The 27,010-nt window shown below is 43.3% G+C and overlaps 1 protein-coding gene across 3 annotated transcripts in view; it reads right to left on the bottom strand.

Moving 5' to 3' along the window:
* PRKAR2B (protein kinase cAMP-dependent type II regulatory subunit beta) overlaps positions 1-27,010 on the bottom strand; it is a 1,073,797-nt gene that overhangs the window by 735,294 nt on the left and 311,493 nt on the right. For all 3 annotated transcript variants that reach the window (XM_069629133.1, XM_069629132.1, XM_069629134.1), the window contains exon 2: positions 6,394-6,429. In XM_069629133.1, coding sequence (XP_069485234.1) covers positions 6,394-6,429 — 36 coding nt within the window. The remainder of the gene's footprint in view (positions 1-6,393; positions 6,430-27,010) is intronic.

Here is a 27,010-nt window from a genome sequence, read left to right as displayed (position 1 = left end):
TATTGGTACTCATCAGGGGTGAAGGTGGTACATTTGGCCCTAGAGAAATATGGAGCGGCCCCCACTGACAGTAAATCTGACTTGTTCAGCGAAAAGTATGTTGATTCCTGCTCCTTCGACCCAGTCCGCACCACAGTGAATGTGTGGGCTAGGATTTTCAGCAGACTGGCAGTCACTGCAACTTACAACAAAGCTATTCCCTTATGGAATTTTCCTGGCCTCCCTTCGCCATGCGATGGGGACATCCATAGGGCATGGGGAAGTGATCTGCAGTTGGGAGATTTATATCCCGAGGGTAGGTTTGTGTCTTTAGAGGAGTTCACAGCTACAGTGGCGGTCAATTTCACAAAGACTCTACAGTATTACTGTCTTAGAGCCACGGACCGACGGCTATAGCCATCTTGCCCAGTGGAACCTGAAATGCATGAATTCATCACCACTATAGTAGATGGCGGGGATGGTGGGAGGATGTTGTCGAAATTGTAGTGTAATCCAGGTTAACCGAGATGCTAAAAACAGGGCGTGTATGAAGTGGGAGCGTGATTTGAATTTTGAATTCTCTGATGTGCAGTGAAGAAGGTGTCTCCTCACCAAGGAAGTGTCAATGAATGCTGGATATCAGTTATTCAGTTTAAAGTACTCAATCAGTTACACTATACCCCTGCCAAGATTGCTAAATTCTGCCCGGGTCTGAGAATGTATGCTTGAATTGTGGGGCTACACCGGCTAATACCCTCCATATGTTTTAGTAATATCCCCCCATCACCGAATATTGGCAGGCAATTGCTGAGACGTTAGATGCTATTGTGGATGTTCCCCTCACTATGCCCCTGTTAAAATAATTGTTATGACATATTGATAAAGTATCTACAGTCACCCGAAGTTTTTTTTTAATTTGGCTTGCATGATTGCTAAAAATGCATTCTTTGGCACTGGAAATCTAAACTGGCTCCGATACATGGAGAGTGGGGTGTCCGGACATTTCGTCGAAAAAAAAGGTTGAAAACCAAATGGTCGAATTTTTTAAAAATTTATATATATATTTTTTAGGTTTTCGTTTAGGGAAAAAAAGGGTTTTTTAGAAAAAAAAGGGGTTTGGGGGGACCCCCCTAAACCCCCCCCCAAAAAAAAGTGAAAATACAAAACAAAAAAAATTCAACCATTTGCCATTTGGTTTTCAACCAAATGGTGTCGACCATTTGTCCTGTCGACCTTTTCTTTTCGACAAAATGTCTGGTAACCGGAGAGTGGCTGTGGGACTTGGTGTATACCAGTGAGCGGGAGGAGACTTTTCTTGCCACAATAACTTCAACCTGTAGGCTCAAGAACATCTGGCTCGAACTGGGAATTCGGACACCACCCAGTGACTGTGGGTATAAAGGTTGGCTATGGTACCCCCCTGAGGCAAGGGCGGACTTTGATTATTGAAGGTTATCGACATGTGGGCTCAGACTCTGCCCCTTTTTGTTATGTCATGTATTGCATATACCATTCTGTGTCATCATTATGTAGTCGGTCTGTCCACATGAACGTTTGAAAAAAACAATCTCTGGAGCTTAATAGCATGCACCCGGGCAGGGCCACACCTGAAGTTGGGCTTATCTGTGGCCTGCCCTTAAATGGCTCGGTGCAGGACTATTGAGATTTTAGACGCGGGCTGGCAAGAAACAGGAGTATACTTAAATGCATGTTCTAACAGATAATTGCTCGAAATTTGGCAAAAAGTCAGATATTTTGCTTTAGCCGAATGCTTTCATAATTATCTTTCCAAATGAAATAGTTTAGCTTGCTTATTATGGCATTTGTCACAATGTTGCTACTGGTAGTAAAAAACAACTTTAGTTCATTTTACAAGTGGAACTAACATATTGCGTGTTGATATTTTCTGGCGTCAGAAGGGATGGAAATCTGAGATGGTAAGATGGAGCAGCGTAAAACAGGGTAAGTAGGGTGGAAGAAGGTACATGCGGAACAAGTGAAGAGCTTTATTTGATAAAATAACCTGCAAAAGATAGAATGGGGCAATTATTACAAACCGAATTAGCTGTGCGAAATTATTATAAAAAATAAAATGAACAAATGAGAACACTTTTGCAAGGGTAAAATAAAATTAGCAATGAAGCCTTAGCTGTGAGAAACTTCCATTCATCCTCCCTTACTGCAAGGGATGTTTTTGTTATATGAAATCCAGAATAGAATTTACAATGTATAAATATGTATGAATGCAGCAGCATACAGATGAACGTGCTTGCCAATGGCAACTAATTAAGAATGCTTTTGACTTGGACTACGATGGACCCTAAAGAATCAATAGAATGCGCTGCACGACATCATCCTGTCTTGTATATGGGTGGATGAGGGCCTTATCTAGCATACATCCTATGGGAATTTCCCTCTTTCTAGACATCACCCTCTTCCTCCTCAATGTTCATATGGCTGCAGGTCTCACTCGGTTTCTACTGAGAACAGTACCAAGGAGAGGTTAAGGATCATGACCGCTTAACAATGAAGGTGAACCATTTCTAAACTCACTTCCAATCCAGAATTTCCCTAAATATTGGCAAATTATTCCTAATCCACATTATGATGTCCTCAATTCTCGTTCTCATTCTCAATCCTCTGGATTGGGGATTAAATAAGAGGATCAATTCAAATAATCTTAGAACGTTAAAGCAAATGATTATTTTTTAGGACAAATCAAGAGGATTAAATAAAAGAATCAATTGAGGGATCTCATTGAGATGGATTTCAGTAAGAGGATAAATTAAGAGAACCAAGGACTAATGAAGCATCAATTGGTAGAAACACAGAGGACTACTAAAGAGGATCCAATTGAGAGAATCATACTCATATCAGGACAATCAGATGACAAATTGTCAGATTATGTTATTCCAAGCAAATCGATCGGAGGAGAAATCAAGAACTAAGCCAAATGCAAATCAAAAATACCAAAATTAAAACGTCTTTTCAACAACCAAAGTTGAGTGATTAAGACAACTCATCCTTTGGAATCAAATCCTTTGAACCCATGTATTGTTTCATTTTTTCAGTCAGACTATTGAACAAGAAAACTCTTTTAATGTGATATGAATAAATAACAAAACATTTAAAAAATGTGTCACCTTTATTCACCTGTTGGATATTATTGGTGTCCCTCACAATTCTTCACAGTGGAAACATGAACAATGGCAACCCTTCAATGGCTCTATAGCATTTGTTTTCCTCCTACCTCCCAAAGCCTGTCGACAGCTGACAGGTGTATGGTGCAGGGGTGGAGGCAGATTTTGGTGCCGGAGGGGCAGATAATAGGGTGCCAGCGGGAGACTGGGGGGCGAACTGGGCACAAGGGGGATGCATGGGGTCTCCGCCACTTGTAGGGTGCCCTTTGAAGAAAGTCATGCCCCCATTTTTCAATCTTACTTCTGGGAATCGCTGCCTGTCTTGTGATGGGATTTGGGTTGGGGTGTTGTGGGGCTCGTGGGGCATGGGTGTGTGGATACGATCAGTTGCATTTGTTTCTCAACATGTCAATGCAGCAGGATGCCAACCTCACCTAGAGAGAATATAAGAAGTTACGGTCAAGATGGAAAATGTAGTTGCGCCTCACTTTCCAATCTTCCGCACAGGGCCCACGTCTGGATTGACTCTGCACTCTTGTGCAAGTAGATAGGGGGTATACAGAGATCAGCAACAGAGCTGTGTGTGAAAGGCACTTTGCATAACCAGAAAGGCGCCAGCTCTCAATTCTGATGCCCCGAATGTTGCTGCTTTTAGTTACTTTGCACAAAGTCAATGTTTTGTGAACAGTCATACAATGCATAGTTTATGTAATCTGAATGTAGTATAGCAACATAATTACAGTATTGTTAGAACTAAATAGCGTATAATATAAACGAACAATCACTGATGCATACCAATCCCTCACTGTGTTGTCAACCCATGCGAATGCCAGGTTAACACCTTCATGCCGCCAGACTATGAATTTGACAAGATTTGGCACACACACAAGACAAAGGGATGGGAAAATGATTGAATGGTGTTTTCTGATAATGTACTCCACTTTACTATTCAGATCTTTGCTAACTGTGTTTCAGAGTCCCTTCACCGCCCATCACACTCTCTCTATGACTATGTATCTCCCTTTGCTGCCCATCGGTACATTACCTGGCTCTTCGACCCCACCCCATCCTTATCTCCCAATGTATAGAGAAAGAATCCAGTGGGAAATCCTACATTGGAAAAGGCCACCACCGTCCAGATATTTCGGGATTAAGTATGTTGCTTCTTCCAGGAAGAATGCCAGCCAGACATGTTCAAGGCAATCCCTGATGGACACCATTTACGTCCATTTCCACTGGCTTACACTTCTCAGCTATGGCTGTTTCATCCAGGAGGAATCTATGGAGAATCTTGAAATGTAACGCCGTAGTGTAGGGATTTTACTACAGCATATTGTATCAACATGTTTACACCATAACCAGTCCGTACTTTCCCTCACATGTTATATTTCTATAACTTAAATGCTATTACATCAATAACCATTACTTATTACATTAGTCTATGTACTGTCGGTCAATAAGACTTGTGCCCCTTCTGCTAACACCAGACTGGTCAGATTAGCAACGTTTATAAAAGCTGTGCATATTGATTGCAACTGTTAATTGTACATGCTCGCAATCTACGGACTTGCCCTTGTTTGTGTCTGTTCTATTCATTTAATATGGTAAGGAAGCGACTCATCACCCCGCCCCCGTTTCTTTGGGAACACTGCTTCGCATCCAGCAGCTTCATCTTTTTGGGGCACGCTATTTTGTTGTCGAATATAAGGCATAAAGGAGGACTGAGGGTCCAGTGGCAGAGGAGCTCGGCTTTCAACACACTGCGCTTGCTTGCTTTAGTGCAGGTCAAAGGGTATCCACAATGCCAATGTAGCATTGCCATTTTAGACCACCCTTGCAAGTCACTTGACATAGTTGTGAAAAGATGCGACATTTCGGAAAGAAGTATCAAACTGCTTGTGCTACTCTCCCATTGTTGTTCTGCCTCACGTTGCTTTCCTAGATGCACTACAGCTGTCTTGAGGGAGGCAGGGGGTGCAGTACTGGCAGCCATTTCACTTTTGCATGGACACCAGATTAAGGGCCACGTGACAGGAGGTTTATCATCACATTTTCTTTGTCAAGTTCCCACTTTATGTATGTTGCTATTTTTCTCTCTACATATGGCTGTACACACACACACACACTATATATATATATATATATATATATATATAATATTTAGATGACAACCTCTGGGCATGCATGCTAATTGAGCAGGGACATTAAATGTGTCAGCCTTGCATTTGTGATTGCAACACCTTTGTATATCTGGAGGGTCAGGTCAGAAAATGGTCATGCTTGAAAGGAAATCAAAATGGCAAAGAGCTCAGACCCACTTTGAATCGAGATCTGTTGACAGTCTCTCCAAACGTCGTTTTACTAATTGACACAGCTATGATTTGGAATAATGATCTCAGGGAGAAATGTCTTGAGAATATGTGTGTACCTATGTTGCAGACTGTATCCCACTGAAAAGGATTGGTATTTGCCACTCTTGTATATCGCTCTGGCAAATGACTACCCGAGGATGATACTTTCAGTGTCATTTCTAGCAAGCAAAAAAAACGGGGCACCCCCCTCCCCCCCGGCCATCACTCCAGCTGCCAGAGTGGAATCTCCCTGCCACTATACATGCATATCACTACATCCCTTTTATTTATTTGTTTTATTTGGGGTATTTAGTAAGCATGGCCCTACCCCGGGAAGCAGTGAAGCGGTATACATTTGGTTAATAGGACTACAAGTCAGGGGCCAAAAGTTACAGTAAGGCTGTGTTACATTTACAGTCAAACAGCAGGTGCAGAAATTAGGGGTGAGGTGGAGACAGCTGGAGGATAGGATCGGGGTGTGTGCAGAATGTGTTCTTTTTCATGGTATCAACCATGAAATACGCAGGCAACACCAGACCAACACTTAACCAATGAAACAGAATATATTATTTCATTTATTTATTTAAGCAATTACACCCAGTAAGAAGGACTGTAATGGGTGGGAATGGCCTGTGGTCTTGGCTATTAGGCCAGAGAACAGTGAGGGCCTTAGCAAGATACAAGGTTACTTAGCTGTTACCACCCATAGAACCCAGCCAAACCATACCAAAAACATGCACCGAAGAGGCAGGGAGTCCATGCCTAGCTCCTCTTCCATTTCCATGGGTGGCCATATTACAGAGTGGGGGGCTGTAGAAGGGCTGTGTAAAGGAGCAAGGCGTCCTCTAAAATGATTTCAAACATATTTTGATTTTTCTTGAACACTGTACATAAATGAAAAATAATAAAATTGACGGACTTACCTGATGCACGACGGGTGAACCTGTTTATTACCGGAGCTGTAAGAAGAAAATGAAAATTTGTTTCAGTAATACAAAACAGAACACTTGCTCCTTATGCTTAATAATTGCTACTGGGTTGTTCTCATAAAATATGATGTTTATCCACATATAGAGCATTTAAAGTAATGATATAGCTTGGCTATCAAGTCAAACAACAAAGAGTAAATGGGTTATTTTAGTGCATGAAATAAGGTAAGGGATGCAAGACTACAATGAAGAAAAAAGACAGGTAAAGTCAATAGGTGCTGAAACTGCATGTGTGTAGGTCTTGCTATAAGCTGTTTACACATGTATTCAGGTATTAATAGTTTGTAGCCTAAATTGTCTATGGTCATGCCATAGCTGTGAGTACCTAACATTATTCCTAAAAGTGCCCTTGTCTCAAGTGTGAAGAAATCATAGGGCACTCAGTGGTCCATGGCACGTGTTTCTCCAACCTAAGAACACCAGTGTTCAACAGAAACATGTTGGCAGTTGTACCAGGATCCCCCATTCCAAAGATGCTACGGTCGGTCCTATGCACAAAAGTGGCATAGTCCATAGTATCCACAGTACAAAAAAGTATCAACGTTTCTAGTGAAAAGTGATATAGAGTGTTCACAGTTCAATAGTGCCTCCAGTATACAGTAGAGTTAGTGTCAGGTTCATCGGTTCCCAAAAGCACACATGACAATTGAATGTATATGTGTTTATGAGTATTTTTTTATTTCTATATCACTGTGCATTATTACAAAAACGAGTACTTATATTTATAGTCAAACATTTTTTAGACCACAAGACTTGTATACTTGTATGAGGAATGCAAATGGACATGTATTGCCAGAGAAAAGAAAACTGCCGTTTAGCCTAACCCGGAAAAGAGGTGGGGTGAGAAAACATGTCGATCATTCCTTGAGTGCAGAAACAATGCAAATGATGACACTGATGAGTTAAAAGAGTTGGTCATTGAGAATAAAACTCATCAAGACTGACCAAATATATATGTTAAAACAACTTGAGGCTGCTCACTGATTTTCAAATGGGAACCAAGAAATAATCATCATCAAGTTCAAGTAAAGTGACAGAGCTAGCAATCCGGCAATATTATCAAGTGCAAGTACAGTGGCAGAGCTAGCAATCCGGCAATATTATCAAGTGCAAGTAAAGTGGCAGAGCTAGCAATCTGGCAATATTATCAAGTGTTAAGTAAAGCGACAAAGCTAGCAGTCCGGCATTATTGTTAAGTGCAAGTAAAGTGACAGAGCTAGCAATCCGGCAATATTATCAAGTGCAAGTAAAGTGGCAGAGCTAGCAATCCGTCAATATTATCAAGTGCAAGTAAAGTGGCAGAGCTAGCAATCCGGCAATATTATCAAGTGCAAGTAAAGTGGCAGAGCTAGCTATCTGGCAATATTATCAAGTGCAAGTATAGTGACAGAGCTAGCAATCCAGCAGTATTATCAAGTGTAAGTAAAGTGACAAAGCTAGCAGTCTGGCATTATTGTTAAGTGCAAGTAAAGTGACAGAGCTAGCAATCCGTCAATATTATTACAGGAAATGAAGATGCAATGTGCATTCATACATGAAGGCAGCAATAAAATAAGGAGCTTAATAGATACAGGAGCTTTGCAAAAACGTGATAGCATATCAGTCTGAGGATTGGTTAAGTAGAGCCAGGCTCAATAGATATTGTCTAAAGCAAGTGCAGTCATCTCGTAGTTTTGAGTCGGGATCTGCTAACTCGCGAAGTGTTGCTTCATGTTCGTTGCGCCAGATAAGAAGACCATGTAGATACGAAAAATGAGAATTAAAAAAAAAATGTAAGTTCACTTTGAGGCTCTTTCGGCACACTCTTTTGGCGGCAGCTTTTGGAGTTAATGTAACTAAACAAACACACGCACGCACACAAAAACACACACTCTACAGAATTGGTGATGGCCACTCTGTGATTATGGTTAAGTTGAAACCCCACCCACATTAAAACAGGACTTTTTGGGACGTGGCAAGCATGAGCCACTTATGGGAGTCAGAAACCTGGCCAACGGCTATGCAAAGTCAAGTTAATTGGCCCAGGCCATGACCTGCACCCACCATGGGTGGGGGCCCTTTGGGTGCATTGGGAGGGCTGCAGTATAGCCAAAGGTCATGCCCAACCCAGCGTGACAGACTGCATGCTCTATGGTCGGCTTGAGGGTGCTTGGGGCAGTTGAATGTTCTGAGGAAAAGAGAAATAGTCTAAAGAGCGACAACGATTTTTCAGTTGGAAAAAACCCATCCTAGAAGCCTGACTGATGTATTGGGATAAGGATAGTGAAGAATAAGCCAACAGCCCCAGGTCTTGAAATGCGATATGAAAGTGGAGGAGGGAACTAAAGTCTATGGCCAAGATTCAGAACGCAAGACATTGTCTCGGAAGCATTGCATTTTAACTATTCCTTTTCAGCCATCGGCTTCCCTCTTCCTCCTCCATGCATTTCTTAAAACAATCAGAAGAAGAGCGCAGGTCGCCTCCCAGTCAGATGACCGCTTGGGTATCATCGGTATAAATGAAGGCGTTTAGCCCACAGGAGAAGACAAGCTCTGCCAAAGGTCCTAAATACATATTGATTAAACTTTTATTACGCGCTTAAAACCAGAGACCAGTCTTTAAGCGTGGGACCGGGATTCAAACCTGTGTTGCTCTGCATTGTCTTGTTTCCGACAAACGTGTTGCCCCTGACCTATCCTCCCAGCCCCTATTCAATAAAAAGGGACAACATGAGGAACCCTGTGGCAACCCCACAGGTCACTAGCGCTAGAGCTGATTGAAACGGTGGAAGAGTCATCGATTGTACTTGGCGAGGCAAAGAATTAGAACTCGAGGAAAGTTATAAGATGTTGGGTTATTAAGCCAGTTTGACAAAAAATGCACATTTAAGAGTGAAAACGTTCTATTTTTGTAACTGAAAGAGTTTGTTCAGTAAAAAAACTGAAAGCAATACAAAAGATTTAAAATTAAAAAAAGTGCTACAAGTCAGAATTATTAAGTGGGAAGGCCCAGCGAACGCAACGATCATTTGTGGGCAGGATAGACACCCTGCGACAAAAAAGGGTAATCAAAGTGGAACGTGAGATAGGCATGACCTCTGTAGGAATTCGGAAGGAAAGAGCTTAAAGTCAAAGAAAAAAAGAGGCATTTAAAGGGTCACAATTCAGGCTTAAATGACGAAGATAGGAGTCAGCAGTCTTAGTGAGAAAATATGATAGTATGAATCAGAAATGTACCAGCTTAAAAGGTTAGCCCTCTGAATGGGTTTAGAAAGAAAGGGAAATAGAGCTATAGAGTAGAAATGTTTGAGTGGATGGTGGATTCGGGTTATTCTTTGAAGGGGGAATAATATAACACCTTTTAATGCCTCAGTCAATTGAACACTTGAGACAAAGGCAGCATTCTGAGGGGGAGGATGAGGGTACATGTATTAAGTTATGTCGCTTGGAACCAGTCAGTGGGCGCTGTGGTGCTATTGCCCAGCCAAGGAGTGATGAAAGTTCCAATTTGCAGAACACTGGTGTGCATGTAAAAAGAAAAAACTAAAAAGAGAAGCATGGCCAGAGGGACTAAAGGGAGGGTTGGTGAGTGAGGGAAGGTAAAGCGAATAAGATCCATTTTGGAGGGGCAATAGGGTGCCAAAATAATGGCCGGTGAAGGCCAGTGAAAGAGAGCGGCTGAAGCATCTGAGGGTGGAGGGAGATAAGAAGTTGCCAACAGTGGTATCAAAGGTAAACAAGCAACGAGGGTGAGGGGAAAGAGAGGACAGATCGGTGATAAGAAATAAAAGGAGCAAACCGAACATAGGTGGTGCCTTCGTTTTTGCATGGTACTCATATATAGACTAGATGCCCTCTCAATAGAAAACAACCTGTGGCGAATACTACTAATGCATAGGTCAAACACTAGGACTCACTCCATCAAGTGAAAATTACACTTACATTACAGTAGATAACTGGCGTTTGGCTACTAACAGTATGTTCATTTCTGAGACATCACATGTCGGCTGCATGGTACAGTAATCCAAAATACACTATGGAAATATGTCGAAGACCACTTAGTTGTAAAAAAACAAAATCTAATGCTTAAAATGGAGTGATGTATATCATCAATAAAATTGAGCAGCCTAAGAATAATTGTGCTGATTGCTAGGGCTGAACATTTCGAATAAACAATGAATTCATTTTCAGGGGCAAACATAACCAGACATAAAGAAAGATATTTAAGGCTGTGGTGCCACTGTTATTGCTGCCCAACAGCAGATACTCAAGTTTGAAACTATAATCTTTCAGATCAGCAGCTGATAGGAAGCGTTGGATTTTTGGAGTTCATCAGATAGCCTTAGTGGTTTCCAACTGCACGCAGGTTTACCGAATCAGGGTTTGTCACAGCCAAAACTGAGAGCGACAGATAGATGTGGGGAACTCCAATATAGGTACTAAGGTATACAGTAAATGTATTCCTGTTAAAGGACTGTGGTCTTATGTACTACAGGATTGTGAATTGTGTGAATGCCACAGCTGCCTTGACAAGAACTTGGCAGACACAACCTGAATTTTAAAAGAGGTGTGAAATGTATCTTACTGATTTGTGTAATAAACAATGATTGTCTTGGACAGAAATCCATCTCTATTAGTGGCAAATTGCTCTCGTTCGCCTGTTGGACATCTGCTCTGGGAAATCTTTATTTATCCCAATGCCCATGTTGTAGTGCGACATGTGGCAGCAGAGGAACTAGCCTGCATTCAGAAACACTAGATTGTATACTAGTTATGTGTTCATTCGCCTCATAAATGTGTGTATAAAGTTGTGTAATTAAAGGCCTCAATAGTAAGCAACATGGAGTGAGCAGAGCCTAACGGGTACCAAGATGACGACAATCTCATGGTGCTGTGGTGAGGGGCTCTACACCGTAAACTCTGTTGAAGGATTTGGAACTCCATGACTTTGCAGTTATAGGCGTTCATGCGCCATAAAGGAGGAGGAGCCAAGTTATCACTCCTGTCTTTGTGAAGGCTGCATATGCCATTGAGTGCCATGGCCCGGCAAAATGAGGAGAAAGAAATGGGGGCGGCCGAGCAGGCAGTCTCAATTCCAGAGGTGCACCTTTTAACTGATTAGGGTGCTGGGGCAATGTGGCTGCCCCCTGGCGATGGCAGTATTTTTTCTTTATTCCCTTCTCGGGGCTGTGATGCCTCATGAAGAAGGAGGTGGGAATCATACTCCCAGTGCTGCTGGCATACCCCATGCTGGTGGGCTGCATGTCACTAGTAGTGGTCCGGCTTAACTAAAAACCATTAACATGCAACACTGCTCTTCCTGGCACATACCAACTAGGGGTTGTAAGTAACCTGCGTGTATCCTCACACCCACTCCCCTTAGATCCTCCTTTCAGATGGCCAGTGAAAGGCCATCGCTTTTGGATCCTGACCCTGGAGTGGAGATGTGAGGGAGGATCACCTAGGTGGAGGGTCCTTGGGGATTGTGGAGAGGATATTCACTGGCGAGACCTGGTATTAGCCTTTTCCAAATGAGAACCAACATCACCCCCCCTCCTTTCACCACTTTAGTACTAAGACGAGGAAGAGGACTACAGATTGGTGTAAGGGTCAGGTATGTCCAGAGTGCTTCACTACTTGTGGTCTGGCAATTAGGCCTGAAAACTCACACCTGCGACCTGTTAATCAGTTGCAGGTGTATAAAAAGTGGAGACAGAGAGACCAAAGAGAGAGACCAGCAGGGAGGCCTGCAGAGGGAAAAATCCTGCGCAGTACAAGGCGGCCGAGGGGGGTCCTGACGGGAAAACAGGACGCCGGCAAGAACTGGAAGGAACTGTGGTGCTGGGGCCAGGAAGGGCCATGCGAAGGCCACAGTATTGGGAGCCGCACTGGTCGGGACCTGCATCAGGAGCTGCGGGCCAGAGAAGAAATCTAATCGTTGTAAGTCATCCGGCTGCGTCCGCAGGACGTGAACGGAGCTGCCAGCAACCCACAGAGAGAGAGAGAAGCAAACTGTGTGCGGGGCTCACCGTCCACCGAGGACATGTAGGCGGAACAGAGCAGGAGGTAACAGCTGCCCGAAGGAGACACCAGATACCTGTGAGTGAGCGAAAGGGATCACTTGAACTGGGGCACCCTAGGGCTGTTATGTGGCAAGATGGAATGCAGAATGAACGAGAAATAATGTGCAAGATACGGTGAACCAAAGTAAAATGGTTTTTGATGATTACTACAAAGAGTGAGCAAATAAGAACAGGAAAATATTGAATACTGAACTGAATAAAAGCTTTTGATGTGCATATGAAAGCGTTGAATAAACCAACGTGCAAATGACAAGTTGGTGTGAAGAACGAATACAATATATTGCAAGTTAAGAGCAAATCTGATGAAATGCAATGTAAAAGCAAGTATGGAACATGTCTGAGTGCAATGTGGTGAAGGGAAATGGAGAACCACAAAGTGAAATGTTGAACAAAACTTGTGGTGGAAAAGTCCAGAGACTGGCAAAGAGTGAAACACGTTGTGAAAAAGCCAAAAGGCTGTCAAAGAGAGAGTCAGGTGAATGTGAACCAGAACACAGTTACAGCTACAGGCAAGCAAGCCTAGCGTGACCGGTTGTGTGACCTGTATGGGTGGACCGTGTACTCCGACAACTGCGCCTACACCGGGTATACCAAAGAGATTTTCAGAAAGCAATTACAAATGTCTGAAAGAGATTGCTTAAGTGAAGCAGGAGAAAGCAATTTGTTTGAACTGTCAATAACAAGACGGAGTATAAAGTTGACCTGGAAACGGGTTTTGAATATTGAGAGACTGAACTTAAGTACAATTTGGAAAGCTGGTGTCTTGGGGAAGGAAAATCGTGAGAGCCATTTTGAACTGTGCTGTTCTCTTGGGGAATGGAGCCCTGAGATCTCGTTTTGGAACTGTGTTATCTTCATGGGGAATGGAACCCAGAGACTTTGTGGAACTGTCTTGAACTTGAGCAAAGGAACCCCAAGACTTTGTGGAACTGTCTTGAACTTGGGGAAGAGGAGCTGGAAAGTAAGGCAGGAGCTGGAAGAAGCTTAGAACTTTAACTGGAACACTATTCCTTTTGATGCTGACAGCCCTATACATTGGTTAGCTTTAGTTGCTAGGCCAAGAATAGGTTTTGGACAAAGACAGAATTTTAAGTTGGACCCACTGACTCAGACTATCCTTCGTTTCCTTAGGTAGGGAAATTGCACCTTAGCATAGGGCATGTTAGGCCTTCAACCATCCTGACATTTAAGTTAATGAACCGTTTTTGTTTGAACTTTGAATATGTTGCCTATCTCTTCCTTCATGATGCATTCACAGGGTCCTACTGAACTATCTTCCATCATATCAGATCACAAGTGAAAAATGAAAAGGAAAGAAATCTTTAAACCAGCGGTCTAGCATCTAAGTGGGGCTCCACTGGAAAGCAGAACCATACTAATGGAGAAGGAGCACTGCTTAAATCATTCTGAGTGTTTAATCTGGACACAACCCTTAAATAAAAGCATTGAGAGAGCAGTTACAGCTGTTAAGGAGAAACTACAGGAGGGATGAAAAGAGGGGTTGTATGTTGAGCAGGTGCTATGCAGTGCCATGTTGAAGGTTTCAGCCCTTGTATAACAGGCCTTGAACACTGAGATTTACCTGCAAGCAAATGAGGACTTTAAAACATGTGTGGTACAGAGCTTCCTGGGCTGTGATCCCATCTGAAAACTCTTGAGAACATCGTGAGAGGAGCCTTTTATGGATGCTGGGTCTCCCAGGTGAAGATACCACTGAGCAGATGAGTCGAGGAGTGGAGAGTCTCCTATTTATATTGTTTGGATCTCACTGAACACTACCGTTATACAAGAGATATACTGGCTCCGTACAAGGGGACCTACCTTGGCCCAGTTAAGAGGAGACAGAGTGATAGTAGTGCTTAACTCTGCAACACTAAAGACACACATGTTTTGATGTAAGGAAGTGCAATTTGGGTTTTCCCAAACATTAGTGTGCTCTGACCTGAGTCCTGAAACTTCACACAGAAAGAAAGCCCTTCTGGAAGTGAAAAAGGTGTTTAGGAGATTGGGAGTCCATGGATACAAGTGGGTATACTGTCAAGCCTATGGTGGCTTATAAGGGCAATAGGTTTATTTTCATGCAAGAGGCTCCCACCAAAACCCTCCTACAGGATGTTAGGGATGCATGTTGACACTAGGCTGCTGGACTGTTATGGCTTTTATGTGGGGGAGTTGCAGAGGTTAGGGTGGTGGTGGGTTCTCCTCTTGATAATTGCAAGAATGTTAGGATGAACGTTTTGAGGGGACAAGACTCCTGTAAGTGTTGCACTGCTGAGGGTTAATGTGCCTATCCTACTCCTCATCTCTGTTTCATCCCTTCCCTTTCTTCTGCAAAACATTTGAGTTTATTTGAAATAGATGTAATTCATCAGTGATTACCCGAAATTCCTAATGCTTGGGTGTTTATCATTTTGAGGGATGCATTGGTACCTTTTCAAATGTTTTAATGCTAATATTTCTCCTTTGGTGGACATTTCTTGCATGTTGGACAAGATGTGTCTTTATATCTTTTGCTTAATAAAAAGATCTTTATACAGAAAGAGTAATTAAGGACCAATATGCAGATGGTGTTTCTGCTCTAAAAAACAATGCGCACTAAAAATAACAACATGTGCATCTACTGAAGCAGCATGTCAGTCAACCGCAAATCATTTAGGAGAAACCACAAAAACGTCACGATCCCCAGCCACACTACACAATCCCAACTGTCTCAACCAATCATCAAGGTTGAAACAAAGAGGGAAAACCATTGACTTCTAGAATAGAGGCTAGGTGTTCCCAGTCAAGGTGGCATTCACAGTAGAGCCCACAGCAGACTGGGAACCGGAGGATGTGTTTCTCACCACTTTCTGCCAGAGCAGTGAGACCACTACATACTAAAAGAGTGTAACATTGTTGAAAGGCATGCTTACTACTGGAACCCTGAAGCAAGTCAGAGCAACCTGCCAGAAGTCGAGGAGGGTCACTAACAAGTGAATGCTGGAAACCAGGTTGTGGTGAGACCTGCCCAAATGACTGCTGGATCCCAGGTTGTTGTGAGACCTACCCAGGTAAATGCTGAGACTCAGGTTATGGAGAGACCTAACCAAGTGAAAACTGAGAGAACAGGTCGGGGGTAGAACTATCCAACTGAATGCTGAGTGAAAGCAGGTGCTGATGAGACAAATCCAACGATTAAGCGAGAGACGCTGATAGTTAAAGCTTGAAGCGAAAGCGGCAAAAGCATGCCTGATGAGAAGTCTGAAAAGCCAGGAACCTGAGAGAGGTCTGAAGGATGAGAGTGAAAGGAGAAAGGCCAAGGAGGGACCATACTGTGAGTACAAACTGGTAGAGCCATCCCAGCAGACGCTTATTTATTTAGTGTTTAAGAATAGATATGGACTTTGTAGAATAGGATTTCTGAACTCTATGATTGCCCATGAATTAGACATTATTTAACTTTTTTATTGCGTTTTTCGGTACAAAAAGTACATTTACACACATTTTATACAAATGAATGCAACATAAACATTATAAGAACAAATAAAATTTAAAGTACATACAAATAAACATTTCCTTAACAGTCCCAAATCTGTAGCATTACTGGTTTGCTGATTGTGTACTATAGAGATCTCTCACATTAAGAATCATCTAAGCAGACCAGGTCCCTTTTACCTTGTTCTGATACCTTGGTCAGTTCTGAAAAAATGACCATTAACATTCTGACCAGGGCAATAGTAAGTGATACTTTGAAACTCGTCATAAGCCTACATCCAGCGTTGCTTATGTTAGCTACCTCTGGAATTAATTGTGTGTAGCGTTGTGTTGTGTGTGTCATCTGCGTGCTAACATTTTTGTTGCTCAAATTGATATGTCTGACCTTCAGTTAACCAGGTAGCAAGGACTGCTATAGCTGTGCTTTTTTTAAACCTCTGTACAGAATTGTGTTTGGATTTGAGTCTCCTGTGAGCCGTGACTCTCGCTGCATTTGCTGGCAGTAACCGCGTCGCTCTAGATAGCATTTCACATCTGCCTGCAGCTCGCTGATTAGATACGAGCTGCAGACACTTCCTGTAGTTCCAGAAAACTTCATTTCCCGGCCACCCCAGACTTCTTCAACACGTTGGCGGTAAAATGTATACAAAATTGGGACATAGCAACAGATCTGCAAGATCTGGGCAGATTGAAACTTTACTCTGGCAATGAGTTTCTCTATCTACCTCCAATGGATTTGAGATTATATCTAGCTAAATTCCCATCTTCAACATTTCGGCACTGGTATTTCAGGTTCAGACTACAATGCCTCCCCACTTTGGCCCTGTCAGGGGATTACAGCAGGGACACTGGGTCCATCAATAGGGTTTACTCCTTGATTCATTCCTGGATGCTGGAGAACAATCTTGCGCTAAATGATGCAAAGACAGAAGTAATGATGATAGGGAAAGCCTCTCGCCTGCGGAAACTATCCCCAGTTTACAAAGAGTCGCAGTATGTACCTTACGCCAAGCAACTCTGTAGGGGTCTTTCAGGAGGAAGAAAAGAGACCATGACATTGTGGAAGCTACCGGAGAGAGAGAAGCACTGTGAGTGGAGCTCTCCTAAATTTGTATCAAAGAAACAGAGTCACGGTGAGGGCACCGAGAAGCAGGAGGCATGCCCAAACAAGCTCACAATGATTAGAAGACCAACCAGTCTTGCCTGCTGCCTTAAAAGTGAGGCATTTCTAGTAAAAATTAATTGCACTGCGGAAATTGTAGTATGCTGTCTAACAAGCGATTAGTTGGATATTTGAAGTTAAGTAAATTGCAATGTGGAATTTATAGACTCCACCCTCACAAGAGACTACAAAGAAACTTCAAGTAAAGTAAATTGCATAGTGGGAATAATAACCTGCTGCCTAACAATCGTAAAGAGAATTGCGTTTGGGATTGTACTCAGCTGCTTCACAAGTGACTAGGGAGATATTTCAAGTTTAGGGAATTGCCTTATGGTAATCATAGTCTGATTTCTCAAAAGTGACTAAAGAGACATTACAAACAGAGCAAAGTACTTTATGGGAACTGACGTTACCTTCTCTGCTGCACAAGCGACCAAAGATACTTTTAAAATCAGGAGAGGAAATGTCAGAACTATATACCAGAAGTAGGAAACCAGTTGGGAAATAGTGTACAGTGCCAGGCACAAACAAGTGCAGGGTGACGGTCTGAGCCTTGCTAGTTCTTTGTGGTCAAAAATTGTCAAAATCCTATCAGTGATGTCTGGTTTTGTCATAACCGTTTGCAGACCTAAAGGGAAAGAGCCGTTGTAATGGTCCTAATAGACCATTTACTGTTTGTGTATACACCAAAAGTCAGCCAATTCTAGTATGGGGCACCGAGATTTTCTAGCTGAAAAGGAGTCATTCTGATTGATTTGGGCCACATTGTTTTCATTGGATGCCACTATTATTTGAAGACTTTTTAACAAGGTCCTTTGGGCCCTGCATTACAACATGTTTTAAAAGCAGCATATTAAAGACTCTGGGGCGGCATCCCAATCCTGGGCATGATCAGGAGGTTTAAACAGGGTTGCAATATACTTCAGAAAGATCATTAAAATTCAGTGAAAAAACTTGGCAACGTTGCTTTAACTAAAGTTGTTTTTACATACACACACGCACGCGCACAGTCACACACCCACACACGCACACACACCTTACAGAGATGCCAACACCAGCTCTATAGGTTATGTTTAGTCCATCCCAGAAAAAGTATTTTTTAAATTACATATATCCTTATTCTCATCATGAGATTGAATAAGAACAAGTGATGGATGAAAAGCTATGAATGAATAATCAATTACAATATTTCTTTTCAGCTTTTAATGCTAAGTGGTCTGTGAGGGGTGAGCCATATGCAAATCAGTGCTGATCCCACACCAAATGGGACAATCCAGCCAAACGGCCGAGTTGCATCCCTTCACACAAGAGGGTGTTTAAACTTCATTTAACATCATCACTTTTCAGTATTTATTCCGACCCTCCAGCTTATTCGTATTTCTCAATCCCTCAAATTGCAGCAAAAACAGCAATTATTTTTAAAAAAGCAAGAAAACGACTGTTTAAAAAAAAGAAAAGACAGAAGGGGCAGGTTCAAGCCCAATCCACAAATTACATCTGAATGGGCGCATTTTATATGCGCCCATTCAGATCGCCCTTTTGTTTTGCTTGTGCAATTCAGGGAGTGTTTCTGTGCATGTAAAAGAGCATCCCAAATTTACAAACAGGATGGGCTTTTAAATGTGAAGAAAACTAAGGGAACCCCATGCGCCTGCTTTCCTGCATTATTCATACCATTTTTTAATTTCTTAAGTGTGGTAGCAGAGGTATGAACCGCCCTTTAAGTGTCAGTCACAGTGAAATGTGCTGGGAGTCTGTAGAACATTGATATTGGAAGAGCACTCCCGACACAAATGTATTCAAGGCGGCTGCCCAGTTCATCATTTCCGCTACAGCTTAGCTCTGTGGAAACGTGCAGGTCACCTTTGAGAATGAGGTGACCAGCTAGTTTCCAAAAATGTGTGATCCAAAAGCAGCATGCCCTCTGCTCTATTTTTAGAAGCCCTATTTTTGGAGGATGTGGCCCAAAATCTACATTTAAAATAAATTAAAAAATAGACACAGTACAAGGGGAAAAGGAGAGGGGGAGCAATGGGTCAGCTGGGAAGTGATTGTCAAGAAAGCAAAGAGAGAGGTCTGGACTAGAGGGAGGCAATGAAGGCAAGAGAGAAAGGATGGAGTTGCAGGCCAGAAAATCATAGAGGGAGCAAAGGTCCAGAAAGCAGATGGCGTGCAGGCTACCAGTGAGGGGTGGCCAGAAAGCATAGCAGGAGCGAGCGGATGATCGGAAAGAGGCAACGAGCTGTAGAAAGGGTGTGGGGGAAGAGTTCGATAGAATGGGAGAAAAGATGTACGATGCAGAAGGAGCAAGAAAAAATGAACGACAGCAGATTGTGGGAGGAATTGGGGAGCATAATGTGTGAGTTGGGAGCATGGCTTGGAGCATGACAGGGACTGGGGACTTAAGTGTGACAGAGCATGTGAGTGTGCGCATGACTGGCAGAGTGAGAGGTTTGGGAGTGTAAGCTGTGATGGGAAATTGGTGAGTGTGAGGGGTGTTGGTGGGTGAGGTGTGTAGGTGCTTGGGGGAATGGAGAATGATCATGGCATGAGAGGACAAAGGCATTGATTACAGAATAGTGAGAATATTCACACAGGAGCTAGCTACAACAGCACTCCTCATCTAACAATCAATAGGGAACAAAGGGAGAAGTGCAAGCGAATACCTGGAACAGACTTCAAGAGAAAGTAAAGGAAAGGGAGCAGGGAAAATGAAATTACAAGGGCAAAATCTTCCCCACTCCCCACCCAGGGAAGGAAAGTAAAAATGGGACAAAATATTAAATCTATAAATGACGTGTGACTAAAGGATCAAGATTTTGCTGCTGAATATGTCAAATTCAAAGGAATAAAGAACACACACAAACTGGGCAGCACAGAAAAAGGAAAGCACTGGAAGTGCTGACGGCAAAACAGAGAAAGACAGAAAGGGAATTCAAGGAACAGAAATGTACTGATAAGAACACTAAATTTGAAATCCAGGGAAAAGGGAACAAGAAATTAGAAACTAGGAACCAGACACTAAGCTAACAACCACGGACAAGGGACCAGTCACAAACTGGAACACTGCATCAATGACCAGCGCTAGACTGAAGCAAACTGGGGCGTTTAAAGCTTACTAACTAGCACACGCCTCAGGTGTGCTGCTTATCCTCCACCCAACCTTGTCCTGAAAGGGTGGAGATGAAGCAGTGAGCCAGGCATTCTGGGAAGTCTTTTGATTAAAGCAGCATACTGGCTGCCCAAAATCTGGAATGGATCCAGAAGGGAAGTAACATGGAAAATAAGGATTTAGCGTTCTTAATTCACAACAGCACTGTCGCATGAGGTTCGGTAGGGAAGTCCAGTAGGCAATAAACCCCAAATCAGGCACCCAAGTGACGGGAATGGGTGCCAAAGGAGTGAACCATGACAGTATATACCCTCCTGCGGCCGTCTTCTTGTGCCCGCCACCGGCACCAGGCCTCTTCTTTCCATGATAGGAGTGGTTTTTCTTTGCAGGCGGCACTGATGGAAATGGTGGTCTGTGAGCAAAGGCTGATGGACTGGAGTGCATATAATCAGGCTGCGGTATAGAAGAATCATTGGCAGACCTCTGATGAGGAGGATACTCATGAGTTGGAGGAAGGCGTGAAGGACTTGCAGGATCTGAAGCAGAGTTGGAAGGCCCAGGAAACAAAGTCACTGGGAGCGGACACTTGTAAGTCCTTGAGGATGATGGCAGGCTAGTGTGACATGCAGCAGACGATGGTAGACAGTCTGATAGCCTTTCTGCCGAGAGTGGGAGGTGAAGAAACTGCAGGCGTGCTGGCAAAAGTCTCAATATCTGATATTGATATTGATATTTTTTTTTGTATTACGCTCGTACACATGTGTTTCAGAGCTCGACGAGGCAAGGGAGGGGAACAAGGGAGAACAAAACAACTGTCTTACTAGGCCCAGTGACATTGAGAACGTGCAAGTGCATGGGAGAGGGAAAGGGGAAAGTGCATGGGAGGGAGGAGAAGTGGAAAGTGCTGAGCAAAGGAATAAAATAAATAATAAATAAATAGATAATACAAACCCAACAAACAGTGGTAGTGCAGCCAGAAAGTGGCAAGTGCTAGGTTTAAGGCAACAGACAGGATGTGTCAGATAAGTGCAGAAAAGAAGCTGAGGGGGGGCGTAAGGGTTACAGATACAGACCCTAGTGCAAGGGATTGCCAGGAGGCAGTGTGGGCGGCTGGCAGGGTGAGCAGGTACATGGGCCCGAAAGTCAGAGGGTGACCAGGTGCACAATGCCGAGACAGAACAGATCAGCAGGGGAGAGGAGGAGCGAAGGAAGAAGCAAAGAGGAAGGTATTGAGGTGCTTCCGGAACTGGAGATGATCCTCCTCAAGTTTTAGAGTGGCAGAGAGGCTGTTCCAGAGGGAGGCCCCAGCCGAAGACAGAGATCTACCCCCAGCTAATTTTTTTGAAAAAAACGACTGACCCTGAGGGAGTTAGAGGTGGAGTAGCGAAGAGCTTAGGATGGAAGGTATTTACAGGGGGACAGCTGAAGGTATTTTGGACCCAGCCCCCAGAAAGCCTGGCGGACCATGCAAAGGGTCTTGAAATGAATCCTTGCAGCCACTGGGTGTCAGTGGAGAGATCTCAGAGCTGGAGAGATACGATCCCAGGGCTTGAGGTCAAGAACAAGTCTTGCAGTCCTGTTCTGGATAAGTTGCAAAGGATTGATAGTAGAAGCAGGTAGATTTAGAAAGAGTCTGTTGCAATAATCCAACCTAGAGGGAACCAGGGCTCGAGAGACAATGAGCTTCTGGGGGAAGGAGAGGAAATGCAGACTACCTCTGAGAAGGTGCAGTAGGAATTTTGACTTTTTAGAGACATCAGAGATGTGGGCAGAGACGGAAATTGTGGAGTCAAAGATGACCCAGACGTTCTTAGCCTTGCAGGTGGGGGTAGGAGGAGGGCCAAGGGAGACCGGCCTGAGAGCGATACAAAAATAGGGTGGAGGTGTGCCGATGAGGAGGATCTCCGTCTTGCTGGCGTTCAGGCAGAAATCGTTGGTCGCACACCAATGCTGAAAGGCAGATAGGCAGTCAGAGATGAGAGAAGGAGAAGAGGTGGCCGAGGGAAGCATGAAAATGAGTTGAGTGTCATCACCACAGCACTGAAAATTAGAGCAGGAAATGGCAATGCGGTGGGCGAGAGTTGCCAGTTATTGGTTGAAAAGCCAGAGTGAGAGGTTAGACCCCTGGGGAACACCGCAGGTAGAAAGGGAGACAGATGAAAGGAAGGACCCAAGTTGGACCTGTTAGGCTCAATCAGAGAGTAAAGAAGTCAACCAGGCCAAAGCCTGATCAGTGATACACAGTTTGTCACGGAGATGGTTGAGCAGGATGGTATGGTTGACCGTGTCTAAGGCAGTCGAGAGATTGAGTAGGATGAGGACAGAGGGGATATTAGAGTCAAGGTTGGAGAGCATATCTTCACAGATGTTCAGGAGAGCAGTTTCTGAGCTCTAAAGCCAGACTGATTTTCGTGGAGACAACCAACAGAATCGGAGTGAAGGTTAAGCTGCGAGATGGCCAGCTTTTCCAGGAGTTTGCCCAGAAAAGGAGTGATGTAGATTGGGCGATAGTTAGGTGGGCAAGAAGGGTCAGCTGTGGGTTTATTGAGAAGAGGGGGCACAAGAGAGTGCTTCAGAGGGGAGGAGAAGGCTCCTGAGGCGAAGGAGAGGTTGCAGAAATCAGCCAGGGCAGGAGCGAGGGTGTCAATGTGGTCCTTGATGGTTTTGGAAGAACTGGGAAGAACCTGTTTTGATGAAAATTTCATAGATTGGACTTGTCTAGAGACCTGGTCAGAGTACAAATGAGGAAAGGACGAGAAAGAGGGGGGTGGCTGTAGGAGGGCCAGAGTTTATAGAAGGAGAGGGGAGAAGAGGGGGAGGGGACGAGGGGGCGAACAGGATATCCTGGGTTTTTGAGATTAAGTGAAAGGCAAGGGCCGTGCAAAGGGCCTGGGAGGCGACGGGAGAGGTAGAGACTGCAGCAGGGTTGGCCAGCTCCTTACAGATTTGAAAGAGTTCAGCCGAGTCGTTAGATTCCGGAGAGACACAGGCTTGGATGTGGGCTCTCTTCTTAGTGTGGACAGAGAGTCCTTACGTTTAAGTGTAGCTAGGTCAGAGTCATACCAAGAATAGCACTTGGCTTTGGGCTTCAAACGGATCCTCATGACAGGGGCAAGAGCATCAAGAGTATCGGAAATAGAAGAGTAGAGCGTAGACAGGGCTGTGTCAGGATGTGAGTCAGCCAGAGGTGGAGGGGGAAGAGAAGGTGGCTTTGAAAGCCTCAACTGACACACCTGAGCAGAAACTGGGCATGGGAATTCTGAGAAGCATAGTCTTTTCATTAAAGCAGCATGCTGGCTGTCAAAAATCTGGAATGGATATGGAAAGAAAGTAACATGGAAAATAAGGATTTAGTGCTCCCAATTCACCACATCACTGTCACATGAGGTTCGGAAGGAAAGTCCATTAGGGAATAAACCCCAAATCAGGCCCCCAAGTGGTGGGAATGGAAGCGAAGAGAGCAAATTGTGACAGTTCAATACATTTAATAATACTAAAAAGGCATACACATTAAACAAAAAAAAGAATGGAGAAAAAAACACTGTTCTGTCATGCCAGTACATCTAGGACCCATCCTATTAAATTGATACAAAAAGTGAAAATAATGAGAACCTGTCTCTCTTGTAGCCTCACATACTACCGCCTTCTTGTAATGTGCCAATCATACACACTCCAGTCAATAAAACGTGTGCCGCAAAAATGCTGCAATAAATATCAATTTGTTGCTGCAAAATGTACTTTTTTTGCTGCAAAATGTTCAGTTTCATGCTGCAAGATCCCAGAGGGTCTGTTTATTATCTTCCCTAAGTGACTCAGTTTCTGCTCAGATGTGAGGACTGAGGGAGTCAAGCAGCAGTAAATTGATGAGGCTCAACACAGCTGAAGCATGTATGTGGTTGTTTTGTGCATGAGTTGTACGCCGGCTAAAACAATCTTAATATGTGTCAAGTCAAGCCTAGACAGACCCATTTTAGAGTTAATCACACAATACACAATTAGGCCAAAGGCCATTGGTGTTCTGGACCAAGGCACTGAGGGAACAATAAGTTGTGAATCAGGCTTTCAATATGAGGCGGTATAGGTCAAACACTTTCTAAATAGTGAACTAGTCATACAAAAAATTAGTAGCAAGGAAAAAGGAAACCAGCTGGACGAGAGTCATTTCCTTAGAAAAGCTGTAAAGTGCATCACAGGTGGCCAACAGTTGATCCAGAGAGTACCTAGTCTCGACTAGAGGAAGAGGACTGGGAGAGGAAAGCCAACAGTTGCTAGGCGTGGGCGTGTTCAGGTGCAAGCATTCACATACGTGCACATTAGCTCCCTTTGCTTTACTGCTATGCATAGCTAAGTGGTTCTCAGGATCCGAAGGTGAGAATGCTGACATAAATTTATTTATGGAAATAGCAGGGAAAACAATGCGTTTTGGAACAACAATGCTTACAAAATTTTTAACGTTAATTTACACAGAGGAGGACCAGTGTCCTTAGCAGTGGGTGAGAGGATGTGGCTATAAGACTAGATGATGCTGGGGAGGTAGAAGCATGAACAAGGGATGAGGACAGTAGAGCATGACATAAGAACAATAGTGGATATGTCTTGAGTATGGGGAAATGGGGGAATGGCAAGAAACAATAAGTGCATCAGCTACATTCTTAGTAAGAGTGTAAGGCAAAAAGGGTAAGAATTGGAAAACTGAGGTAGGATTGTAAACAGGATCGAATCACTTTATCACAGATCTATAAAATGCACTTTGTAGAAACTGAGGTATTTGTAAAGACCACAGTAAAGAATCGCAAACACTCATGAATCAAAAGCTTTGATCAAATTCACAACAAGGCACCCTCAGCACAAACAGAAAATTGGCTGCTGAAATAGGATTAGGAAACCGGCTCTGCCAGTCATAGATTCTTGTTTGTTTTGAATGTGTTTATTTGCGTCGTCAGTAAACGTTACTGCCATCTGGAGAGTAGCCTTTTCACGTCCTAACTATTCCAGACCAGCTATATTTCTGTGCTGCAGATGCCATCGTTTAAGGAAAACCCGAGCTGATCCAAAAGTGGCAGCCAGAACTCGAGCCATCTGGAATTCTGTAAGCTCCTACAGTACTCTGAAAAGTGAACACTGTGTATTAGTCTCCTCAGAGTTTGTGAGTCAATGATGTGTTTCGCTAATGACCTGGCAAGCCTTTTGTAAATAAAGACTTTGAAAAGGGATTTAAAACAATGCACAAATCCAGCTGTGAGGACCTTTAACACACCAACGCCTTAATAATTAGCAAACAAAATTGCGTGTTTTGGACAACGGTCAGGGAGCAGTTCACAAAATAAATTAAAAGCGTGCTGAAGAGCATGCCTTAATATATATTAGCACATTGGCCAGGTACCCCAGCCAATCAGATTAATCAGAATCCCTGCTACACCTAAGGGTATAACCCCATGTTCCGAGCAAGCTGCCCAACCTCCACCTCCCACATGCGAACCACACCTCCCTCTGCCACATCTGCTCCTTACCTAAGTCTGCACACACTTACATGTGACTTACTTTAACAAAACGTTTATTCTAATCCCATCTACTGAACATAATAAACCGGCCGAAGGATTCTGTTGTCACCAGAATGTCAAAATGGTCTAATACCCTTTGTCGTTATTTTCTGTAAATTGGAATTTGGGATGTATAATATTATATAATTTAAGAAGATCAACTTTCCATTTCTCTGTCACTGCATTATTTCCTATAACGGTGGATATTAGTAACTTAACAAATATTTTTTCGGTAAAGAGTGACATGGTTAATTAACTGGCTATTAATTTAATTTGGCAATACCCTTGGTTGTCACATATCATCCAGCACTAACACAAATTAATAGAATTGTTAAAGACCTACAATCAATATTTAAAAGAGCTGTGGAGCTGAGGCACATTATCAAATGAATCCCTCTAATTGCAAACAAGCAACTAAAAGATCTAGCACAGTCCCTGGCAGAAGCACATTTCTAGGAAATCAAGAACAAATAAGACAGAGAACATCAATGTGCAATGTTACGAGATGCAAAACTTGCCAACACATCTTTAGCCAAACAGCCGAAACAACTCCACATGAGCAAACATTACAGATACATGGATCATACAATTGCAAATCATCCAATGTGGTACACCTCTTTAAGGCAAAAAAGCACACAAGGAAAGTATGTTGGGGAGAACTGCAAGCAACTAGGTGAAGGAATGAACCTGTATGGATAAACTAGCTTAGACTGTGAACCAGAAACACTAGTTGGCCAACACCTCACACAGGATGGGCACAAACCTCAGGACCTGTCAGTGGTGGTACTAAAAGGTGGCCTCTCGAATACCACACAACGAAGAACGTGGGAGCTCAACTACTTGAAGCTTCTCATCCTGAAAAATACTGGTTTGAACATAGATATAGGATTAGTGACACACCATGACCTACTTTGAGCTTTGGAGGTTCAAGACATACACAATGGCAGTGTCAGAAGATTTCCCGCTGTTACTACCGATTACATACCACTGCTGGACACAATGTTTCAGAACCCTGAATGAGTAAGGACACAGGCAGCATCTATGGTGACTTTGGATGTCTAAGACAGTATGGAGTTGGGCACCACTATGATAAATAAATGAGTTTATCAATGAGTCGATCTATTTCGTACAGACAGTAAGTCGTGGTATCTTGAGCAAACAGGTTCAAAAACCCTTAGCACAAGGGTTGAAAATATAGCAA

Source organism: Ambystoma mexicanum, chromosome 12, assembly GCF_040938575.1.
Source record: "Ambystoma mexicanum isolate Mex_15411 chromosome 12, UKY_AmexF1_1, whole genome shotgun sequence".
Taxonomy (NCBI): Eukaryota; Metazoa; Chordata; class Amphibia; order Caudata; family Ambystomatidae; genus Ambystoma; species Ambystoma mexicanum.
This window is presented reverse-complemented; position numbering and strand designations above follow the sequence as displayed.